Source organism: Phyllostomus hastatus, unplaced genomic scaffold, assembly GCF_019186645.2.
Source record: "Phyllostomus hastatus isolate PE091 unplaced genomic scaffold, TTU_PhHast_1.1 phas_contig_1, whole genome shotgun sequence".
Classification (NCBI taxonomy): domain Eukaryota; kingdom Metazoa; phylum Chordata; class Mammalia; order Chiroptera; family Phyllostomidae; genus Phyllostomus; species Phyllostomus hastatus.
In genome coordinates, this window is record NW_025333498.1 from 10,434,500 (window position 1) to 10,455,629 (window position 21,130).

General features: G+C 36.8%; 2 protein-coding genes across 3 annotated transcripts in view; both read right to left on the reverse strand.

Moving 5' to 3' along the window:
* Nucleotides 1–1,527: 1,527 nt before the first annotated feature.
* The window catches only part of PPP1R1C (protein phosphatase 1 regulatory inhibitor subunit 1C), a 130,567-nt gene continuing 110,964 nt past the window's right edge, over nt 1,528–21,130 (reverse strand). For both annotated transcript variants that reach the window (XM_045822997.1, XM_045822921.1), the window contains exon 5: nt 1,528–1,832. In XM_045822997.1, the coding sequence (XP_045678953.1) occupies nt 1,744–1,832 (89 nt within the window). In that variant the 3' untranslated portion in view covers nt 1,528–1,743. The remainder of the gene's footprint in view (nt 1,833–21,130) is intronic.
* LOC123807825 (heat shock transcription factor, Y-linked-like) lies at nt 4,706–6,604 on the reverse strand. The gene is made up of 2 exons (XM_045822288.1): nt 6,092–6,604; nt 4,706–5,395 (listed from the first exon to the last, which is right to left on the reverse strand). Exons 1-2 carry the CDS (start codon nt 6,602–6,604, stop codon nt 4,706–4,708), a joined length of 1,203 nt encoding a protein of 400 aa, XP_045678244.1.

Here is a 21,130-nt window from a genome sequence, read left to right on the forward strand (position 1 = left end):
AGCAATGAAAGTGTCTATTCAAGGAAAGCAAAGGGCAATTTTGTATTTAAGCACCTCAGGGAGCTCAAATAATCTCAAGGGGTATCAGGACATTTTCCAAACACAAATAATTCAACATTGAGTAAAGAAAATATGTGCCTTAATCAGGTTTTAAGTAGAGTGAAACTTAGGAAATCAGACAGTCATAGCAGGTGGTCTAGAAACTCCAAAAAGTTGTGGGTAAAACTGGCTCAAACAGGAAAAGAAAACAAAAAAAGAAAGTCAAGGGGAGAGGAGAAGGAAAGAAGAGGAGAGGAGAGGGGAGGGGAGGGGAGGGGAGGGGAGGGGAGGGGGAGGGAGGGGGAGGGGAGGGGAAGAAGGAAGGAGAGAAGAGAAGGAAGGGAGGGAGGAAGGAAGGAAATGGAAGAAAAAAGAAGAAACTCACAAGTAGAGTACTCATTCATACTTGAGATACTACTTATCACTGTGTTTTGCATTTATTTTCTTGTGGAAAATATATGAAGGAAAATGATCATCTCTACTATATTGTATTATAAATTCATACATATTTTCTCTTAATCTCTATATTTAAACATCACATTCAAAATTAAAAACAACAGTTTTATTTCATTTAATCTTGATATTAAGATCCCACAATGGAATTCACAATTGATTTTCCCCCCATATTAATTTCTCTTTTTACTGACTTTTAGAAATCTTTTCATTTTTTTATCCATGAAACATTTGAACCTCACTAATATCATCAGTGTAGGAACCAAGCTGGGCATTCCTCCATCCCCACTAAATTTACAATGCCGTAAATAACATTGTTTAGGAGACCAGAACTTCGAATTATCAAAAGCCATGTTTAATAAATATATACTGTCTTAGAAAACCTTGCTTTATACTAATGCTTTATCTTCTCTGCCAGTTCTAGAAATTATTTTTCTTTATATTCATAACCCTCGACAAAGTGCCTTTCCAGAGATAAACTCATAAAAAATAGTTGTTGAATTAATGAATGACTATAGGCATGAACTAATGGCTTTTCTTATTTTATGATAATAGAAGATTTATAAAATGCTAATGACTCACTAAAATGCAGTAGGAAATAGCTCATATTTCAAATAATAACAGAAAGTGTGGCAAGGGAGACTTTGCATATTTTATTTTACATTTAGCATTTTTCTTTTATAATATCTAGTCTAAACACTAATATATTGTGGTCTTTCAATCAAGAAATCTGGCATTTATTAATTATTTTGAAATAAATACCATGTATAGATCATAACTTAAAAGTTAACAAAAAGTATTAAATTTTAATATTTTTTAAATATTACTCTGTAAGTTAAGCCCAGACACATATTCATGTCTAAATGTATTTAATATTTATTTTTTACTCTTAAATTGATGCTATTTACATTTGACCTTAGAAGGCAAACTATATCAGTAGAACATCAGGGATTAAGCTCAGCAATAACAAAGTTAGAACACTCACACATTTGCAAATGTCAATGTCATTAAAAAGAAAAATCACTCTAAAATAAATGCTTGTTTTTGACTTGTAAATGATATGGAACAACCTGTACTTAGTTCTAAGGTCCAATCAAGGAGGGCTTCCGAGGAGGTGTACTACAAGTGTATGAGTGTAGAGAGCAGAGGTGGAGAATGCTTCTGGAAGTCAAGCAATGGCTTTCCATGGGTTGTTCAGAAAAGTGAATAGTTCAGTTATTCCCAAGGAGTCTTCTTGCTGCAGACCCCTAATTAATGGTCCCATTGCTCTTCTCTTTCATTGACGCCTTCTTCTTCTTCGGGGAATGCTGATTTACTCTGGCCTTTCAGGTGTTTAACCCCTGAAATTATAAAAAAAAAATGCTCAACTTAAGTGAAATTTATCTGGACAGACTCACTGCTTTGCTGTTAGAGATAAAGAAAATGAATGGAAAGTTTTCATTCATGTATACGGATTTTCTCTAAGAATCTCAACAATCTAATCCTATATAAGCCTTTTAATTCACGGAGGAATACAAACACACACAGCCAACTTTCCAGTGTTCACAGGCTATCTGTTATAATTTAATCTTCTCCATTAAGAATTGCATCACAGCCTGTTAAAAACCTGTTAACTAAAAATCTGCTCACAGGCTCTTATTGTAATTCTGATATATCATTTTAGTTCAAATATTTCTTTTGGCATTCCTGAACTCTGTTACAACAAGAACCATTGAAACTCCTGGGAACAAAGGGGTTGGTGTTTGCCATTTTTGTAACTTGTAAACAACAAAAGAATCATAATATTGTTATTGGGAAAAGGAACATACTCATATAATTATGAAACTTCTGTACTCAAAAGTCTTCAATAACTTCCCCCACCACCTACAGAGAGAAAAAACATTGGCATACCTTTGCCTGCTCTACAGGCTTGTATGATCTGGCCTCTCCCGACCTGTTTGGCTTCATTTCTCACTAGCCCTTCCTGCTTCTGCCTTTCACAGTGATTTACTCTTTAACAATGCAACCCACTCTCCCATATTCCCTGACCACCCCACGCTCCCTCAGGCCGCCGAGCTTTTCTTGTTCTGTTCTCTGACAGACCGCTTCTTCCTTCTCACCCACCTGGTGATCTCCCACTCATCCTTCTGGTCTCAGCACACCTCCTCTGAGGAGGCTCCCTAGTTCCCCAAGAAGGAGGACCTAGACCTTTCTCATATTTCCCCACTGCTCTTGGATCACTTTCTCTTGTATCAGTCAGTCATCTTACAGAACTGTATTTGTTCGCATATCTTTTTCATTAGGGCAAACTTTTTGATGTCAGGATTACGTAGTCTCACTTTGTGGTCCCAGACACATTGCCTGGCAAACAGTAGGTGCTCATTAATATTTATTGCATAAATGGTTGATGGAATTGATAAAGTAACAAACAATTTGGTATACATTTTTAGCCATTCCACAATGATGTATATTCATATTTTTTAATTAATTCAAATTTGGAATATACTCATAAGTCAGAAGTCAACTACTATAAAATTATCTTTAGTTTCACTTGAGTCTATTCTGGTAAAACATACTAGCTGAACTCTGGGCATAGGGAAACTTTATACATATTTTATATTTTGGAAAACTGTTTATGAGATTTTTATATGTATTACTGAAAAACATAGTGAGAACTGATAAATGAAAGGATGTCACTGCTCATATTTGGTATGAAAAAAACTAAAAGAAGTGTGGATTTTCATGTACTGCAGCTAGCAAGCCTCAAAGTGCTGTTTGGAAAAGAATGACATCCTTGGGCTTGGTGAATTATCTTGCAAAAATATTTGATCAGTTGTAATAATATTTAAATACTTTAATTTGATCTGAAAACACAGATCACTCACAATTCCTGTTGACCCAAGACTCTAGAGACACATTTGTTATTGACAAATGGAATTTACCTCACATTATTACAAATTATATGGGTAAGAGAGAGGTCTGAATGTTAAGGAGAGGGGAAGAGAGTTCAAAGAGCATCCAGTTAACCACTGCTAGAGTCTTACATTCCAGAGGCACTAACCGCACAACTCCATGAGATAAATACCTGGATGGTGAAATTTAGACTCCAAGAGGATAAAATTTGTTCAAGGTTATAAGGATGAAGTGGTTCTAAGAGAAGGTCTGACATATCATAGTCCTTGGTATAGACTGACTGAGGCATAAAAATTCCACTGTTGGAAGATGCCAACTTATTTTCGCCTTTAGCTTTTTGGACGCTGACCAGATTTTCCTAACATTCTCTAGGATTTATCAGAGGTTTCCAGTACCTATTAACCTGGCTCAGATGATCTCAGGACTCCCTCTGAAATAGGAAAGCACAGCAATCATTCAGCTGTCTCCTACTCTCTTTCCTGAGGTGAAATCATCTGTACATTTCTGGGTTTGCAAAGGTTCTGTAGCCTCCAGAGCCTATCCCTTTCATCCACAAGGTAACTAGTATAGAGTAATAAACTGGTATTCAAAACAATTTCCTTTAATGTAGGATTAACAACTTAATGCCAACATTAATTTGTCTATATTAGAGGGTTAAGCATGAACAAAATTAGTCATCAAAATATCCAACTTATTAAACCATCATTGACTATGGATCAACTTTCCATACTTGGGTATGGATCTACTTGATCCACCCTGCTCTAAGCCACATTTAATTGATTTTACAGTACTAACAGTCACCAAGTCACATAAGTAAGCCTTGTTAAAGGTAAAATCACTCATTTGGGGAAACTCTGGGAGGTGCCTTTCTTAGCCTTATTCTTGTGTGACATTTTTTCCAGGTAAAAGGTTTTGATGAGGCAAGAGATGATGACATCACAGAGAAGTTCTATAGAATCTATAGAACATTTCTACAAAACAATAAATGTTTTGGCTCCCTATGCAGTTTATATGAATGTCATCGTTTCATGGAATAATAGATGGTTGGTAAATTTGTGTTTTAAATCTTTTTTTTTGTTTCAATGAGTGATATTGATTTGGTTATAGGTACAATAATGCTGAGATTAAAGTGTGAAGTCTGTGAGGACTGTCTAATAATTTTTCTCCCCACCCCCTCCTCCCTTCTCCAAACACGCATATACTTTGTTTTGTTTTTTAAAGATGAATGTGGGAATTTATTGTTCAAAAAGATTTGCTGGCATTTTGCTGATTTGCAAATACAAATGTTAATTGTGGCTTCATCTCGGAGTTCTTTGGTAGATCAGTTGTAATTACAATGATGTACCTCTGGCGAAGGTGGTGGAGGAGTTGACCTTAAAGGAGAGGCAGCGGATGCATCAGCGGTCACTGGCATTGGGAAGCTTGGGTTGCCTGCTGGTTGCAGGTTAATCGGAAGACCATCAATGACTGGTGAATAAAGATATGTGTTTGGAAAAAGGGAAGGCTCCCCCATTTTATCAAAATAACTTCTGTGTAAGGGAGAAATACTGTGGTTCTCAGAAGGAGTTGTGGTGGTTATGAAATTCCCAATGTGAATGTTGGCTTGAGTGTAGCTGCTACGTGAGTGCACAGGAAAGGTGGTCAACTGCCTTGAAAGAGCATTTTGATTCATTAAAATTTGTCCTGATGGTCGAAGTAAAGTAGATGACGGAGGAGCAAAAGCAGTCCTGATTGGCTCAGTTGTCTTAGCCATTCTCTGGCTGGTAGCAGGATTTCCTAGTAGAGACATATTTAAATTTTTGGAGTGTGAAAATACACTTTCCCCACTTCTTTCAGCAACATAACCAGAATTAGGGTTATTCACATGACCCTCAGCTCCAAAGTGCTTCTTGTTGAAATCTTGAACTAATGAAGTTGCTGAAGAAGCAGTTTTAATCCCACGTCTTCTTTTAATCCTTACTAAAAGTTGGGGACACCCTCGTTTAAAATTGGGATTATGATAGCACTGTAACTAAAAGCAAAGGAGAAAGTACTTTAGTGACATTTTCAACCAAGGTACAAAACCGTAACAAACCTAACTCTATGAATTATGATTTCAGTTTCAACACAAAAACTTAATGTCATAGAACAATACATGTCCAGGTGTCCCCAAACCTGGGGCCTCAGACTACCCCAAACCTGTTAGGTTCAGGCCACACAGCAGAAGGTGAGCCAGTGAGCAGAACTTTGCTCCCACACTGCCTGAGTCCCACCCCATCTCCCATTCCAGGCCCCCTCCTAACCCTCCTAACCCCCAGCTTGAGGATAAATTACCTTGCTTGAAACCAGGCACAGGTGTCAGAAATGCTGAGGACTGGTGAGTACACTGCTGATATGTTTGAAAATGTACTTATTTAGCACAGACATTTGGTTATGATTGCCAAGCAAAAATGTGTTGTGTATTTCCAGTAACTAGGGATGCTACTTCAAAAGGTTTCAGGACTTTCACTGAAATAGAGTTCATTGATAAGGTTCAAAGTTATGAGGAAAATTCCCTATAATCTTGAATGTTGATGCTCAAGTAGTCCTACATTTATACAAAATATTTGAAAGGTGTTTAATATGATTTCAAAGATATGTTTTCAGCTCTTATAAATGAACATTATTTTCTACAAAATAAAAGTTTATATATTTCTTATATAAATTGTATCTGAAAATTTCTACATACCTTGTTTAAGACTGAGAGTACTTTTTCTTCTGCCAGAAAGTCAGCTAGAGAAGCTGATCTTTGAATATTCTGTCGCATTTTACTAAAACCATACAGGTTAAGTTGACGAACTAAACTTTTCATATTATCAGTGTCAAATATTCTGAAAGGGGCCTTTCTTTCCAAAACTTCTTTCTTAAAGAGTTCTTCATTAATCACTATGGAAGTTCCCTTCTCATCCCACCAAATAGACTTAATTTGATCACTTTCAACTATTTTCCACAGTTTTCTGGGAAAGGTCATAGAAAGAAAATCATTGTCTTCATCTGATTCAGAGGCACAGACTGCATAACGGGGTCTTTTTATCAAGGTCACTTCACACAAAGCCTGAAAGGCATTTTCTTCAACCAGAGACCTCAAGTCCAAGTCTTCAGGGTATGGGTCATCACACAAGGCAGATGTAAGGGAGGTTTCTGAATCAGTAGATCCAACATTAGGCGAGACATCTTGACATTCCGAGGAAATGTGGGCCATGTCAAGGAAACCGTTCTTCAGCTGCCTTCCACATCAGCATAATTTCAAGCCTGAAGCTTCAAAGGCTGTCTTGGCAGGCCTACACAGATAGGTAGTTCACACCATAGTGGCCCTCAACCTGAGGAGCTGTGACATCACAAAATGACTGGTCTCCTAGCAGCTAAGTGGAACATTTGTCCACTGGTTCCCTCCCAGTCCATACACTTTATTCAGTTAATATATAATGTGGGCCAGTTACTTATACACTAACCGAAAAATGGGATCTGCAAAATCTCATTCCTATGTAACTTTTGAGAAATCAAATTGATGTACACAAATGTATTTAATCCCTGAAATCAAAGCAATTTCCTCTCTTATACATATGAACTCTTATTCAGTTGGTAACATAAGACTGGTAAATAAACAATGGAATGGTTAAGAGAAACAATTGATTAATGATGCTCTGTCAATTGGATGTGATATATGTGGGTACCTGCACATAGCTACAGAGGCAGGAAGAAGCTTGGAGATCACGAGGGAATGGGGCTTGGAAAAATAGAAAGGAATCTTAGAACTGTATGGCACATATACTTTTAAAATTTTCTCTAAACACTCATTTGCTATTTGAGCAATTCTGGAGGTGGAGGAAAATAACTTGGTCTGGTGGTGGTGATGAAATTCTTGGAGCCGCCTCCTCTGCCAAGCGCTAATAAGCAAGGAGGACACACCTGCACAGGGGCTGATGATGCTCAGCGTGGGCAAAGGGCCTGCTGGGGCCAGCACAGACTCCGCAGCCCTGCACTCAGGTGGAAGACAAAGGGCTCCCAAAAATCGCAGTGTAGGTGCTTTTCTCCACAGTAAAATGAACACACAACAAAGGGGACCATATATATAAGAGCAGGCTGTGCAGTATGACTACATGAAGGAATGAAAAAATAGAGTTTGAGAAAAGAAAGAAGGAAAGTAAAAGAAGTAAAATAAGAGTAAAAGAAGTAAAAGAAGAAGGAAAAGGAAAGAAGCTTTGCCCTCAGACAGAACATAATACTCATGCTCCTCTCTTTTCTGTAAATTAGGTTAAATAGTTGGATGAAGTTGTGAAGAAGTGACTGAGTGAAGAATTATGAGTAATGAATCCATAGAGGGAGGCTTATATTTGGCAGACCACAAGTCAATATGTTTACCAATACATTTTCATGAAAAAAAAAGACAGGGTTATGAAATTTGCAGATTACACAAATTTTGGAAGAAAAAATGACACAATGAATGGCAACACTGGTAGTATTCCAAAAGGTTTCTAAGAGCTGGAAAGATGACCTAAGCAATTACAGTAGAGGTCCATAGGGAGTTTTGTTTTTAGAAAGATTATTTTCATTCTAAAATGTAGAGAATAAGGACAAGCTAGATTGATTATAGTTAAGGGTTTCAGGTGACCACAATTTCAGAATGACCCAGTAGAGCCACCTGTTCCCAGGAACAGAGCTCTCGGCAGTGTTGGCGGCCTTGCTGACAGCAGAGGCGGCAGTTTAAGCACAGGGAGTATTCTCTAACCATGTGCTGGTCAGAACTTTCCTGGCTCATGAGCCTAAGTCTGGGCTCTGAGTTTCAAGACTTCTACTGAGGAAAGTAATTGGGATTAATAGTAGTCTTATGAAATCACTTTTCTAGAAAAATCATATATGATACTGGAATGTTTAGCATAGAGAGAATTAAGACAGGGTAAAAGAGACTGCCACGGAATTCCTAAAAGTCTGAAGAAAGAAATAACATTTGTTTATGTAGCTCCTGAGAGCAGAAGTAGGTCAATGGCTGAAACTTACATGGTGAGGACCAATGATAGCTCAATAAAAAGAAGAGAATTTCTAAACTACATCCAGCAACAAAGATATGAGTGAGCTCCCTATCACTGCGTGTGTTCAAGTCAAAGCTAAACGTGGACTCTGAGGTGAGCTATAGAAAGAACACTGCACTGAGTAACAATGTAATGTTACTAACACTGCATACAGTGTTACTACATGTAATGTAGTAGACTAACAACTTCACTACCCTGAGATGTTATTAATGCCCAAAAGAGGTTTTCTTAAACCGAATAATTTGCTCTGCTGTGAGTACTCTAAGTTATAAAAAGTAATTATGTCTTTCAAGTGACATGAGTGGCCCAAATCTACGTTTTAAGAGTAATTCACATAGGAAGTAACAAAGTTAATGGATTAAATTCTTTTAACCACATACTTTAGACCTTAGAAATCATCTTAAAGCCCTCTAAGGAATTTGTGGGTGGATTATAGAGAACCTCTGACCCCTCTTGGAATTCTATTTATAGTTGTATTTGTGCCTTTTCGGGAAAGAAGGGCCATAGTTTCCAGCAGAATTGTAGAGAGGTCCCTGACCCACAAATGATTGTGAATGTGATTCCTAGCCTAATCTCTTCAGTCTAAAGATGAAGGAACAATTTCAGATGACAAAATGATTTGCTCGAATTCACAGAACAATCATTGTCTAAGTTGGGACACAAACCAGAGTCATTAATTCCTACTAGGGACTGTTCATGTAAGTTGTCAGGACTCAATCTTCCACTGTCATTGATCTTTTTAAAAGTTAAAACCTGAAGAAAAAATTGGTGACAAAATCATGAGGCCCTTTTTATTATCAGATTCTTTCAAAGGATATTATATGAAGTAAATACAACATAGTTACTCTCTGTTCTAATACGGTGACTAGTCAGTTAAGATACACTGTGAATAAACACATTTCACTTAACTCCCTATTACTTAGGGAAGCATTTCCTCTACAGGAGAATCAATGAGTAATATTCTTCTCTATTCATAATACATAGGAATAGGGGCAGCATGTTTATCTTATATTCATAAGTATTATATATTTAAGTATATTTTTATATCTATCATATATTTTTTACCAAGGTTGGTGCCCAAGAAGAAAGACTTAGCAAAAGATTTATCAGCAAACACTGAGGAGAAAGTAGGGGAGGAAGTACACTTACAAACAAGTGTTAGAAATGTGGGTTCAAATAAAATCTTTGGAGCATAATCTAGTCTCACTTATCAAAATGTAAAGTGTCCACATCTTTAGCAGTAAGTCTGAGGTTGGAGCCAGGCCAAATCTTTTATATTTTCTCTCTCTCTCTCTCTCTCTCTCTCTCTCTATATATATATATATATATATATATATATATATAAAGAATCCTGCTACTCAACCTAGCATAAGAATCACTTCGATAGACTGAGTGCCTCTTTTCTCCTCTGCAGTCAAGTGCCCTTCCAACACCCTCTTTTCTTCTAAGCTAATGCATTCCCCATGAACTCAGAAGCAGAGTTAAATTTTTAAGCCTACACATAATGGAGCTGAACTGTGATGGGCAATTTCACTTTAGAAGGAGAAAGAATGGCTCCCTAGCCCGCAAGACTTGGCTGCCATTGATTGAACACAACAGCATGTCTAAAAGAAAGAATGCATCAATCAACAAGAGTCAGTGGTTAGCCTTGAAAGCACTAAAAATAAAATAATGAAATGAGAATTGCACTTACAGCCATGGAAGCAAATACTGTCTGTGTTTTTCAAGCGTGTCCACAGGAGGATGTTCTGTGCTGATGTATTTCAAGGCTGTTTTCCAGGCAGGGTACTTTCCTATTGAAGCAATGGTCATTACCAGGTACCACGGCCTGATGCCAGTGTATGCCCAATCACACAACCAAATCACCAAATCGCTCTGAGTTCACGGAGAAACCTTTAGATAACAGAGCTTGCTCCCAAGAAGAAAAAACTCTGGCTAGACTAAAAGATAGGTCATGGATCTATCTGGGAGAAGACCATGCCAGGCAGATGGGACAAGAATTACAAAGGCTTTAAGTTTGGAGCATGCCTGACATGGTCAAAGAACAGCAATGAGCCCAGAGTGTTAGGAATGACACGAATGATGGGGAGTAGAAGGTAAACTTAAAGAGATGAATGCAGGCAGTGGGGAGGAGGAGCCTGACTGTATAGGACCTTATAGGACATTATAAAAGTTTTGGCTGTTACTCTGGGTAGACATTGGCAGATTTGTTTTTTAAGTAGAGCTCCAAAACGATCTGATCTACATTTCAAAGAATCACTCTAGGGTCTCAGATGTAAGAAACTTGGAAGTCACCACTCCGTTTTATCAATAAGTAAAAAGCTGAACAAACTGAATAATAAAAAAAAACAACTCTTAGATCCATTAGAGAAGTAAGGTCACAGGGCAAATCACTGACAAAACATGCCAAAGTATGGAGAGACAGACAGGGAAATACAGACCAACGCTACTTACTGGAGCAGAACCCCCTGCAGGAACCAGTGCCAGGGTAGGGAAACCTGAACTGTGAATGGTGAATGGCTAGAAGCTCAGCGTAGAAAAGGCTCAGAGATTAAAAACTCTGGGTGGGGGGAAAGAGACACATGCTCCCTCTTGAGAGCATGCCCACACCTTTCCTGTCCCCTCATCTTTCCCCTACACACATTGCCTTTGCTTTTCTCTCTCCTAAACTCCAAGGGGCCTTTTGCTTCTGTAATTTGTCTCCTGAGCCTACACACCCAGCTGGCTTACTTCTACTACATCTGTAACTTTCTAAATAAACTTTCTCTTATTCCAAACAAACAAACAAAACAACCCACAATTCTGGGTGGAGTAGAGGGTGGTCATCCATAAAAGGACCTCACACTTTTTTAAAGTTTACCTCCTGGAGCTCTGTTTGTTGCTCACAATAAAAATCATTGAAAAAATCTCTTCCTTCAAGAGGGAACAGGAATAGTGGCCATTTTCAAAAACAGAGCACTCCGTTCTTTTTAACAAGGTCTGCTGTCTGAAGAAACTATTCTACTAGAGCCTCAAGTGCTGAGGTTTTATTAGAGACTAACCTACCTGGGGGAAGGAAATAGCAAGTCCACTCCCCTCTAGTCATTTGGTGTCACCTGGTGGGGGAGGGGGAGACTAAGGAGCACTGGTGAAGTCCATAGACCCAAGGCACAGGCTCCCTAGAAGATCTGAGACCCGACCATAGACTACAGAACATGTGTTCCCCACACCTTACCACTACATTCCTAAAGATCTGTTTACTGCAGTTCCTTTTACCTGGTCCGCCATGTTCACCTCTCCACAAAAAGTACCAGGCAGACTACCGGCAAGATGCACAGTTTGAAGAGATTCAACAAGCACCAGGAGCAGAGTCAGATATGGCAGGAAGGTTGGAATTATCAGACCAGGATTTTTGTTTAATTGTGATTTATATGCTAGGGACTTTAATGAAAAAATAGATAACATACAAGAATAGATGGATAGTATAACCGGATAAATGGAAATTTTGAGGAAGAATAAAAAACACTAGAAATCAAAAACACTGTAATAAAAATTTGAAAAGTCTTTGATAGGCTATTTAGTAGACTATACCTGGGTGAGGAAAGAATATCTGAGCTTGATGATATGACAATAGAAACTTCCAAAACTGAAAAGCAAAGAATTAAAATACAAAAATGCAAAACAGAATATGCAAGAACTGTGGGATAACTACAAAAGGTGTAACTTAATTGTAATGGGAATACCAAAAGGAAAAGAAAGAGAAAGAAACAGAGATAATGTTCAAAGCCCTAATGAGTGACAATTTCTCATTAATGAATGTCAGAGATGAAACCACAAAGCCAGACAGCTCAGAGAACACCAAACAGGATAACTGCCAAAAGAGCTACAGCTAGGCATATTATATTCAAGCTAGAGAAAATCAAAGATAAAGGGGAAAAGCTCTGAAATAAGGCCAAAGAAAAATATTACCTTTGGAAGAACAAACATAAGAATTATATCCAATTTCTCCTCAGAAACCATACAAGAAGGAAGAACATGAATGGAAGTATTTAAAATGTTGAGAAAAAAATTCCACCAACCCAGAATTTAGTACCTTCTGAAATTATCCTTCAGAAGTCAAGAAGAAATAGTCTTTCTTGGACAAATAAAAATTAAGGAAATTTGTTGCTAGTAGACCTTCCCTGTAAGAAATGGTGAAAGAAGTTCCTCAGATAGAAGGAAAATTATGTGTCAGAAATGTGGATCTACATAAAGAAAGGAAAAGCATCAATAACAGAATAAAGAAAGGTAAAATGAAAACTTTAACTTTTCTTATCCTTGTTTGATCTAACAGACAGCAACAATGTATTCTATTATATATGCTAATGTATACATTTTATATGTGCATATATGCATATGTATGCCTACATATAAGTAAAATAAATGACAGTAATGATATGAGGGACAGGAGAAAGGAATGCAATTCATTTGTTATTTTAAGGTACTCACACTACCTATGAAGTGATATAGTGTTATTTGAAAGTAAAGTTGGCTTAGTTGTAAAATATATTGCAATTTCTAGGACAACCACTAAAAAGAAGTTTAAAAAGTATAGTAGATATGTGAAGAGAGAAAGTGGAAAGGCAAGAAAAAGGAGTGGAAGGCAAAAATAGGAGCAAAGGACAAAGGCAACAAATAGAAAACATGGTAGTAATCCCACTATAGCAATAACCATTTTGAATGTCAGTGGTCTAAATGTACCAATGAATAGACAAAAAACATGAGAGTGAATTAAAAAAAAAACAGATACAACAATAAAATGCCTGTAAGAAATTTACTTTAAATATTAAGATAGAGTAAGAGTAAATGGGTGGAGAAAGATATACTTTGCTAATTAGTGTTAATTGTAAAAATCAGGAGTTGCTATATTACTTTCAGACAGAGCAGACTTCAAAGCAAGGAAAGGCATCTGAAATAAAGGAAATCGTCACACCTGACAAAACTACAGTTGCTATGAAACCCCATTCTCTATCATTATGATGCCTGAACCTCAAGTTCAGGCACTGTATGGGCAAAAAGCTGAAACCATGATGGCTGTTTTCACATAAAATTTTTAACCACTTATTTAAAATAGGCTTCAAGACTTCCTGGAAGATCTACTTAATTTTTCTAAGTCATTCTTAAATTATTTTATTCCTCAAATCTCCAAAAACCCTATACCCTCCTCACACTTGACTGATTTTACAAGGAAATTGAAGCAATCAGTAATGAGCTGACATCGGTATGACCAAATCTGCGGATGCATCTAGATCTGTCCCTACCTCAGCCTGCTCTCAAAGGACTCTCCCCTCATTTTCTCAACCCTCATTTTTCACAATATCCCTTCCCCTTTTGAAGAATGCTCCAAAAATTATAACCTCTCTCTCCTGCATCATCAATTTCTTCTATTCCACAAAAGTATTCCCATAACCACAAAAACATGTTTTAATATCTCCCATTTCAAGAGCCCCGTCTAGCCACTGCCCCAATCTTTCCTCCCCTTTATAATGAAACTCCTCATAGTATACTGAAGAGTCTACATCACTTTATCGTCCCTCTTTAACACACTTCAGTCAGACTCTTTGATAAGAACTTTTAAAAAGTTCTTATCAAATTTTTCAACAGACTTCTGGGTAAATCCAGTGGTCAGTGTCACACTCATTTTTGATAAAATCTTAGCAATATTCAATACAGTTGGTCACCTCTTTTTGTTGAATCACTAATTTGACCTCAAGATGCTAACAGTCCTGTTTTCCTACCTGCCTCTTTCTTGGTCAATTCTGCTAGCCAATTCTATTCATTCTTAACCCAACATGCCATTCAGTTCTGAGAGTTGGTTACTGAATGTCTTTCCTATTTACATTTACTCCCTAAATAATCTTATTCAGTACCATTGCTTCAAATATAATCTATAAATTGATTATAGATTACATACCATCTAATTATATATAATCCTAATTACATATCATCAGTCCCAATTTGAGGACTGAGCTCAGATTCACATAACCAACAGCCTAACTGTGTTCCAAATTTTGAATGCTTAATAGGCATTCCAAACCTAGGATATCCAAAACCTAATCCTGATTCTGCTCCCAGTCTTCCAACAAACAAATATAAGCAAGCATCTGCCCCCACCAACCTATTCTTTTCCAAATCTTTTACATCTTAGTTAATAAAATTTTATCAGGTCAAGTGTAGTTTTTTGCCTCTTGTTCCTTTCATGCTCTGTTCCAATGCATGGCCAAATTTTAAAGGTCCTACATTCAAAAGGATACCCCAGATCTAATTATGTTCCATCAATTACAGCACTATCACCTTAATCTAGTCCATTACTAATCTCTACCTAGAGGACCTCAATAGCATTCTAACTGGTCTCCTCACTTTTTCTTCTGTCACCCTATAGTTAATTCCTCAAATAATTTATAGAATAATCTATTTAAAAACAAATCAAATTACATCATTCTTCTGATGACAACCTTTGATGACTTCCATTTTCTTAAGAATGAATTTCTATCACTTCACAGCCTTTTGGCTAAGATCAAGTGAAAAATGAATTTCCAACACCTCATAATCACTGAGATCCTTCATGATTTAGTCCTGTCTCCTGACCTATCTCCTTCCAACTCTCTTCTAACTTGCTTAGTTACATTGATCTTTTACACACAGACAATATACAGTCTCAGGGGCTAGTCCTCCTCCCTCTCTTCATTGGATTCTTCTTCCTCTGAGAGACCCATGTGCCTTTTTCCTTCACCTCAATTAGAGCCATCAGGTCTCTGCTCAGATAGCATCATTTTACAGAAGCCTTCACTGACCATCCCATCTAAAACACCCCATGTTTCATTCCCTTACTTTCTATATGCTGGCCAGGCTTTATCTTACTTTTTCCTTCCTTCAGAGCAGCAATTGTTAAACTTTTCACTTCATGGCACACATAAATTAATTACTAAAACCCTGTGGCATACCAAAACTATGTATTATATTTTTGCTGATTATTATATAGGTATAATTTTGATTCATTCACACCAGATGGCTATTGTTATGTTGGCTGTTGTTATCTTTTTATTTAACAACCTAAGGAAAAAAGAGGCCAGTGCCCCTGACTAAAGTGTCAGGTATCAGTTGTTTTAAAAACCCTTACAGCAGCGCTGTTGAAAATTGCTGCTTTAGAGCACTTATCACTGCCTGGTGTCATATTTATTTATGGGCCAGTGGTATGCTCCTCCCACTATAATGCTAGTACCATGAAATTACAGCCAATATAATATTTTATGCACTGATTAGCAGAGCCTAGAATAATGCATGACTATCATAGGTGCTCAATGTTTTTTAAGTAAAAAAACTGACTGACTTCAATCTCAACTTTCACTAAAAATACTTCCTATTCAAAGTATGAATAATTTGCAACCTAGCAGATTTTTTTTCAGATGAAGGAACTTCTGCCCAATCAAACTTGTCACATCTCCTATGATAAATAGAAAAGGGTTTGGTGTTTTTCATATAGAGTTAGTTTCTTCTTCCCAGTCTCCTATACTGTTTTAGATTACCAATCTAGACTCAGCAATTATGATTTGAAATTCCACCTAGTTCAAGAAAATGTAAAGTAAATCTTTAAAGATGCAAACAAGAAATGGTACTTTCCCCACTCTCTCATTTTGCTCTGGTCATGAAAGAGTTAACCAACCCCAAATGGGTCTGTGGCTTTCACAGCATACATAAAGTAAATGAATTTGATCACAGATTTTGGTCCCCTCAGTGATTCTCTTTTTACTTATTTTTTTAATTGAAAATTGCCAATCCTATCCAGTCGATGGTTACACTCACTCCCCAAATCTGCTCAGCTCTCTCCATCCCCTGACGTGGCTCTCCTCCCCTTTCTCTAAGGAAGGGCTCAGCACCTTGGCTTTTCATTTTATGCCCAACTTGCTGGTCGCCAGGAAGCTTCTCAAAGACAAGTTTGTTCTGCTGTCTGTCCTCTGCCTGACCCAAGAACACGGAGTTCACACTCTGTGCCTTGCAACTGTTTTGCTCTGACCCTGCTTTTCCGTTCAGTTTACCATTATTCTCGCAGGCATTCTTGTTCACAGGCAGTTTTATTCTCTGGCCACTCTTTTAAATAATAGTAGTTTATTTCATTGCCATGGGGCTCGCTGACCTACTTTCTTCTTTGATTGGCTGCCCAACAGTTGGTCTGCTTTTCCACACATAAAATCACAGTGTCTTCTTTTTACATAGAAATTTAACAATCTCTTCTTGGCTGAGCTGATATCATTTCCTTTATTTCCAGGTATTCCTTTTTAAATCTTGATTTTATTAAAAATACTTGATTCAAAGAAGCAATTATATACTAAAATTGTATAAGCAGTAGTAATTTTATATAGCTTCTATGAAGGAAAAAATATTTCTATTATTTTTGCCCTACAGTATTCAAATGTAGTAAGGTGGGGGGGGGAGTATTTACTTACCTAATTTACTTAGTGTCTCAACACAAAAGTATCACCCAGAAAATTATTTTTTATATCAAAGTTGAACCCTTTCTGACCCTCTCAGACATTATAAATTAATTGTTTTAAAATCATGTCTTTTGAATTTACATATTTTTCTCTTGAAAGGGAAACAATCTCACTTTTGGAGTATATATACTGCATTCAATTTATAAAAATGTACAAACATTTTTGTATTAAAATTTTCTAAAGTTATTAATAAAATTAATGTAAGAATTTTTTAAAGCCCATGTTGAATTTTATTTAAACCCATGGTTTGAGGAGAAGAATTCTCCTAAAGTATGTTTATAGACGACCAAGGATTTTAAATGATTTCAACTTGTTTCCCAAACTTCTTGTGCATCTAGTTTATTTACCTTTGCTTAGATATTTATTCTATTTCTCCCTCAAATAATATCAACTACTCTGAGAAAAATATATACTACTCTGAGAAAAAACATATGCTTTAGATATATTTATATGTGTAAATATATATATATATATGAATGATAAGATAACCAATAAGATTTTTAGGGGTAAAATGAAATCATTGAGAATGAACAGCATTGTTACTTTGGTTTGATACACTTAGAATTTTCAATTTACTAACTAGAAACAGCTTCCAATTAACTTAAACAAATGAGCAGGACTTCATAGAGAAGATGCAACAAGAGTCATTTGGTTATGACCTCTTACTGCAAAGCTGGCCACGAATTAGGCTTTTGATATAACTGCCAAATGAGTTCATATATACAATAACAGACATATTTATTGATAAGTTTATTGACAACATTTTCTTAAAGTATCTTTCATAAAACTTCACACATAATCTGATTGTTGGACCAAACTACCTGGATTGTACCATGAATGATTCATTTTTTATAAATATCATAATTGTGAATAGCTTAATGATGGCACCTTTTAAAGTTTGTTTTGTCAAATGAAAGTACTGGCAATTCCATCATTTTTGCAACCCTGTTTTGGGATACTTTCATTGGTTAATACAGGGAAGCTTAAAAAAAGGAGAGCAGCCAAATCTCCCCTCCCCTTGACCTCCAGAAGACCTTAGAAAGAAGTTATATAAACCAATGGACATGGAAGGTGAAAGCCTGTGTTCCTGCTCTCTCTCTCTTCTAGTCTCCTTCCCACATACCTATTAGCCTAGAGAGCTTCCTTCCCTTAAGCAGCTACAGCGCTTTAGAAAAGTGCTGTCTCTCAATCATAGAAGCATAACCTCTTGTAGCTGAAAGAGCTCTCAAAGGTAGTCCTGAATTTAAACAGCAGCCCCACTGCCTGCCAGCATACGTACATGCACACACTGCCACCACTGTTACATTAAGAGGCGAAAATCAACGCGTCTTCTCTAAAGTCCCACAGCAAGAAGCAGTCACTCAATGAAGAACATAATTTGTCAGACCTTTATTCCATGTTCTCTGCATCGTGCCACAGCAGGCAGAGAGTGAATAAACTGCTGGTTCCTAGAGTACCAGCAGAGTTCTCTTTCTTGTCTTCTCTTACCAACCATGACCTGGTTGCCTGATGCCGATGTAAAACCACTAAGAGGTAAAATAAGGAAGCTGTGTTCTTTAGAAAGTTACTCTATTGGATGTTCCATGGTGTTCAAATGGACTGTTAATGTAATCATTTAAGCATAGTATGAATTTCATTTCTATAAACTGACCTGAAAAAATATCACTAGTAATATTGATTCTATGTATCCTCAGATCCAAATCCTTTTTAAGTGAATTTTCATAATACAATCTATTGTTACAATCAGAGGCTGCATGTTCTGGAAATTCACCAACAGTACTATCAGAATATAATTAGAAGGGGACAAAAATAAGATATATAAGTTTTTAAGGAAGATTTGTTAATTACTCAACAAATAACATTGTTGCTGAGATATTCCTGATTCCTAATTTGTTCTTTACAAGTATCTATTGTTTAGTCTTTTTGAGAGCACTCTCTACCTGCCCCTTCTTGTAGGGAATGGTTATTGTGCCCACTCACCTTCCTTCAGGATTCAGTCTCCTCCACACTCCAACACGGGATAACAATGAGCACTTCCCAGTTCTCACATCACCCTGCCATCTGGCCACTGTGCCAAGACCAGGTGCACCTGCCTCAAGCTGGACCAATCGTCATCCTTCCCCCATGATCTTGCTGTCTGAAACCAAGTCATCATGAGCGAGTTTTTAAAATTATAGATGGTATAGAATATTAAACTTGTTTGCTCTTGATAACCATGTTTCTTACTTAAAAAGGCAGTTGGTCTGCAGGAGGCCGTGGGGAGAAGGAAGTTGACAGGCAGAAGGAATAAAATGGGAAAGATGGCAGGCTCGTTTCATTCTCTTTGTTTCCTGGAGCTCACTGCTGTCCTAGTGGTTTGTTTTCCCTTAGTAACATGAAGAAACCAAGTAATCTTTCAACACATTTCCCTTTGCCTAAGCCAATTAGGGATAGTATTTGACATGTGAAACCCAAAGTGTCCTGAATAGTCTATTCTTTCTGTCTTACATCTTCCCTGGAATCTTTTGGGATGGAAGACAGAAGGGGAAATGAACGGCAGCTGGAGTACTTTTTTCTTCTTTTTGTTGTTGTTTGTCATCTATACCTCCAGCTTTGAAAAAACTTATGCCGAGCTGAGGACCAGACAAAGATGGAAAATGTTTCATTGTATCTCAGGAATAACTTTCAAGTTACATCTAAACCTTAGACTCATTACTGAAATTAGAGTAATAAAAAAATTTAGAATTTTTTTTCACAAAATCATTAATTGTCTCCCTATAGGCAAGGTATCTTTTGAAGGATAAATATCATAAACGTGCAGACCAGCAGACAAAATTATGACTGATTTCATGCTTTCTTTGGTACTGAGGTAATAATTTTATTATTACAAAGCCCTAAGCAGTTATGGATAGTTATTGTGTAGATTTTTAAACAACCAGATAAAGGAATTTGAATGATTGTAAAAGATGTGTTCTATACAGAAGTGTCCCAACCTAGGTTTATAATTTGTCAGTTTTCTCAGATTAAACATTTACTTCAATAAATTATGAAGACAACATACTGGATATTGATGCCAAAGACTCTAGAAAAACATAGCAAAAACTTTTTAAAAATCTAATAAGTTAGCTCTTGTGCTTCTACCTTACCATTATTTCATTGGGCTTTGAAAAAACAAGTAAATAGCACCTATTCTTAATGTCATATTGTCTTTTTGTTCATATATATATATATATATATATATATTTCCATTTCACTCGGTTTATATTTGCATTATGAGCATAGTCAATTCTAGGTAAAAGCGAAGTTCAGTTTAAGCACGGCATACCCCAGCTTCCTCCGGGGGAACACAATCCAATTTAGATTGTATGATTGTTTCAGAAGTTTTATTTTCTTTCCTTCCTTTGCACTTTCATTCTATATCATCAATATTTATAGTTATCACTAGCTAACTGGAAACAAGGCTCCATCCATCTGCTGCCCATATTGTTTTCCTGATCTTAATTCTATCATCCTGTTTAGTAATAGTAATACTTTATATTATTAAAGCACTTCTCAAGTTTTTAAAGGACAAAAATTCAGATCATTACATCTGCAGCATAATACTATAAAGTAGGAAGTGTTACTTCTATGACCCCCATTTCACAGTTGGAGAAATTGTGACTGCCAATAATGAAATGAGTCACCCAAGATGCCTTTGTCAAGTCAATGTCATAAATAGCACCAGAACGCAAAGTTCCTGAATTCTAATCTAGTTCTTTCCCACTATGGGATTTAATTTCTCGTGCCCTTTTGGGCCAAGATGTCATTCTTCTAGTAACAAACTATTCCCAATTAAGGATTTTCTTCTTTCCCTTGCAACATAATACAGTGAACACTTTAACAATTTTTCCTGAAGAATGTACATTTCTTCATCATATCTCCAAAGAAAGTTTCAAGTAATGGCAATTTTAATCCAGATATCAAGAAAAACCATGCTAGGTGAAGATGTTTCAGGAAATTAGGACGTCATGCTGCTCCTTACAGCATCATATAGAGAAAGGTCCTGCTCTCTACCTGTTTGTCGGACTGATGCTGCTGAGAAGTAAGGCAGGTTGTAATTTCAAATATGCTGAATTGCTTTTACCAAAAGTTATGGAAATGTCCTAGGAATTCCAACATCTTCCCAACTACTTCCTGCACCAATATTATTGCAACATTGCAAGTGACATT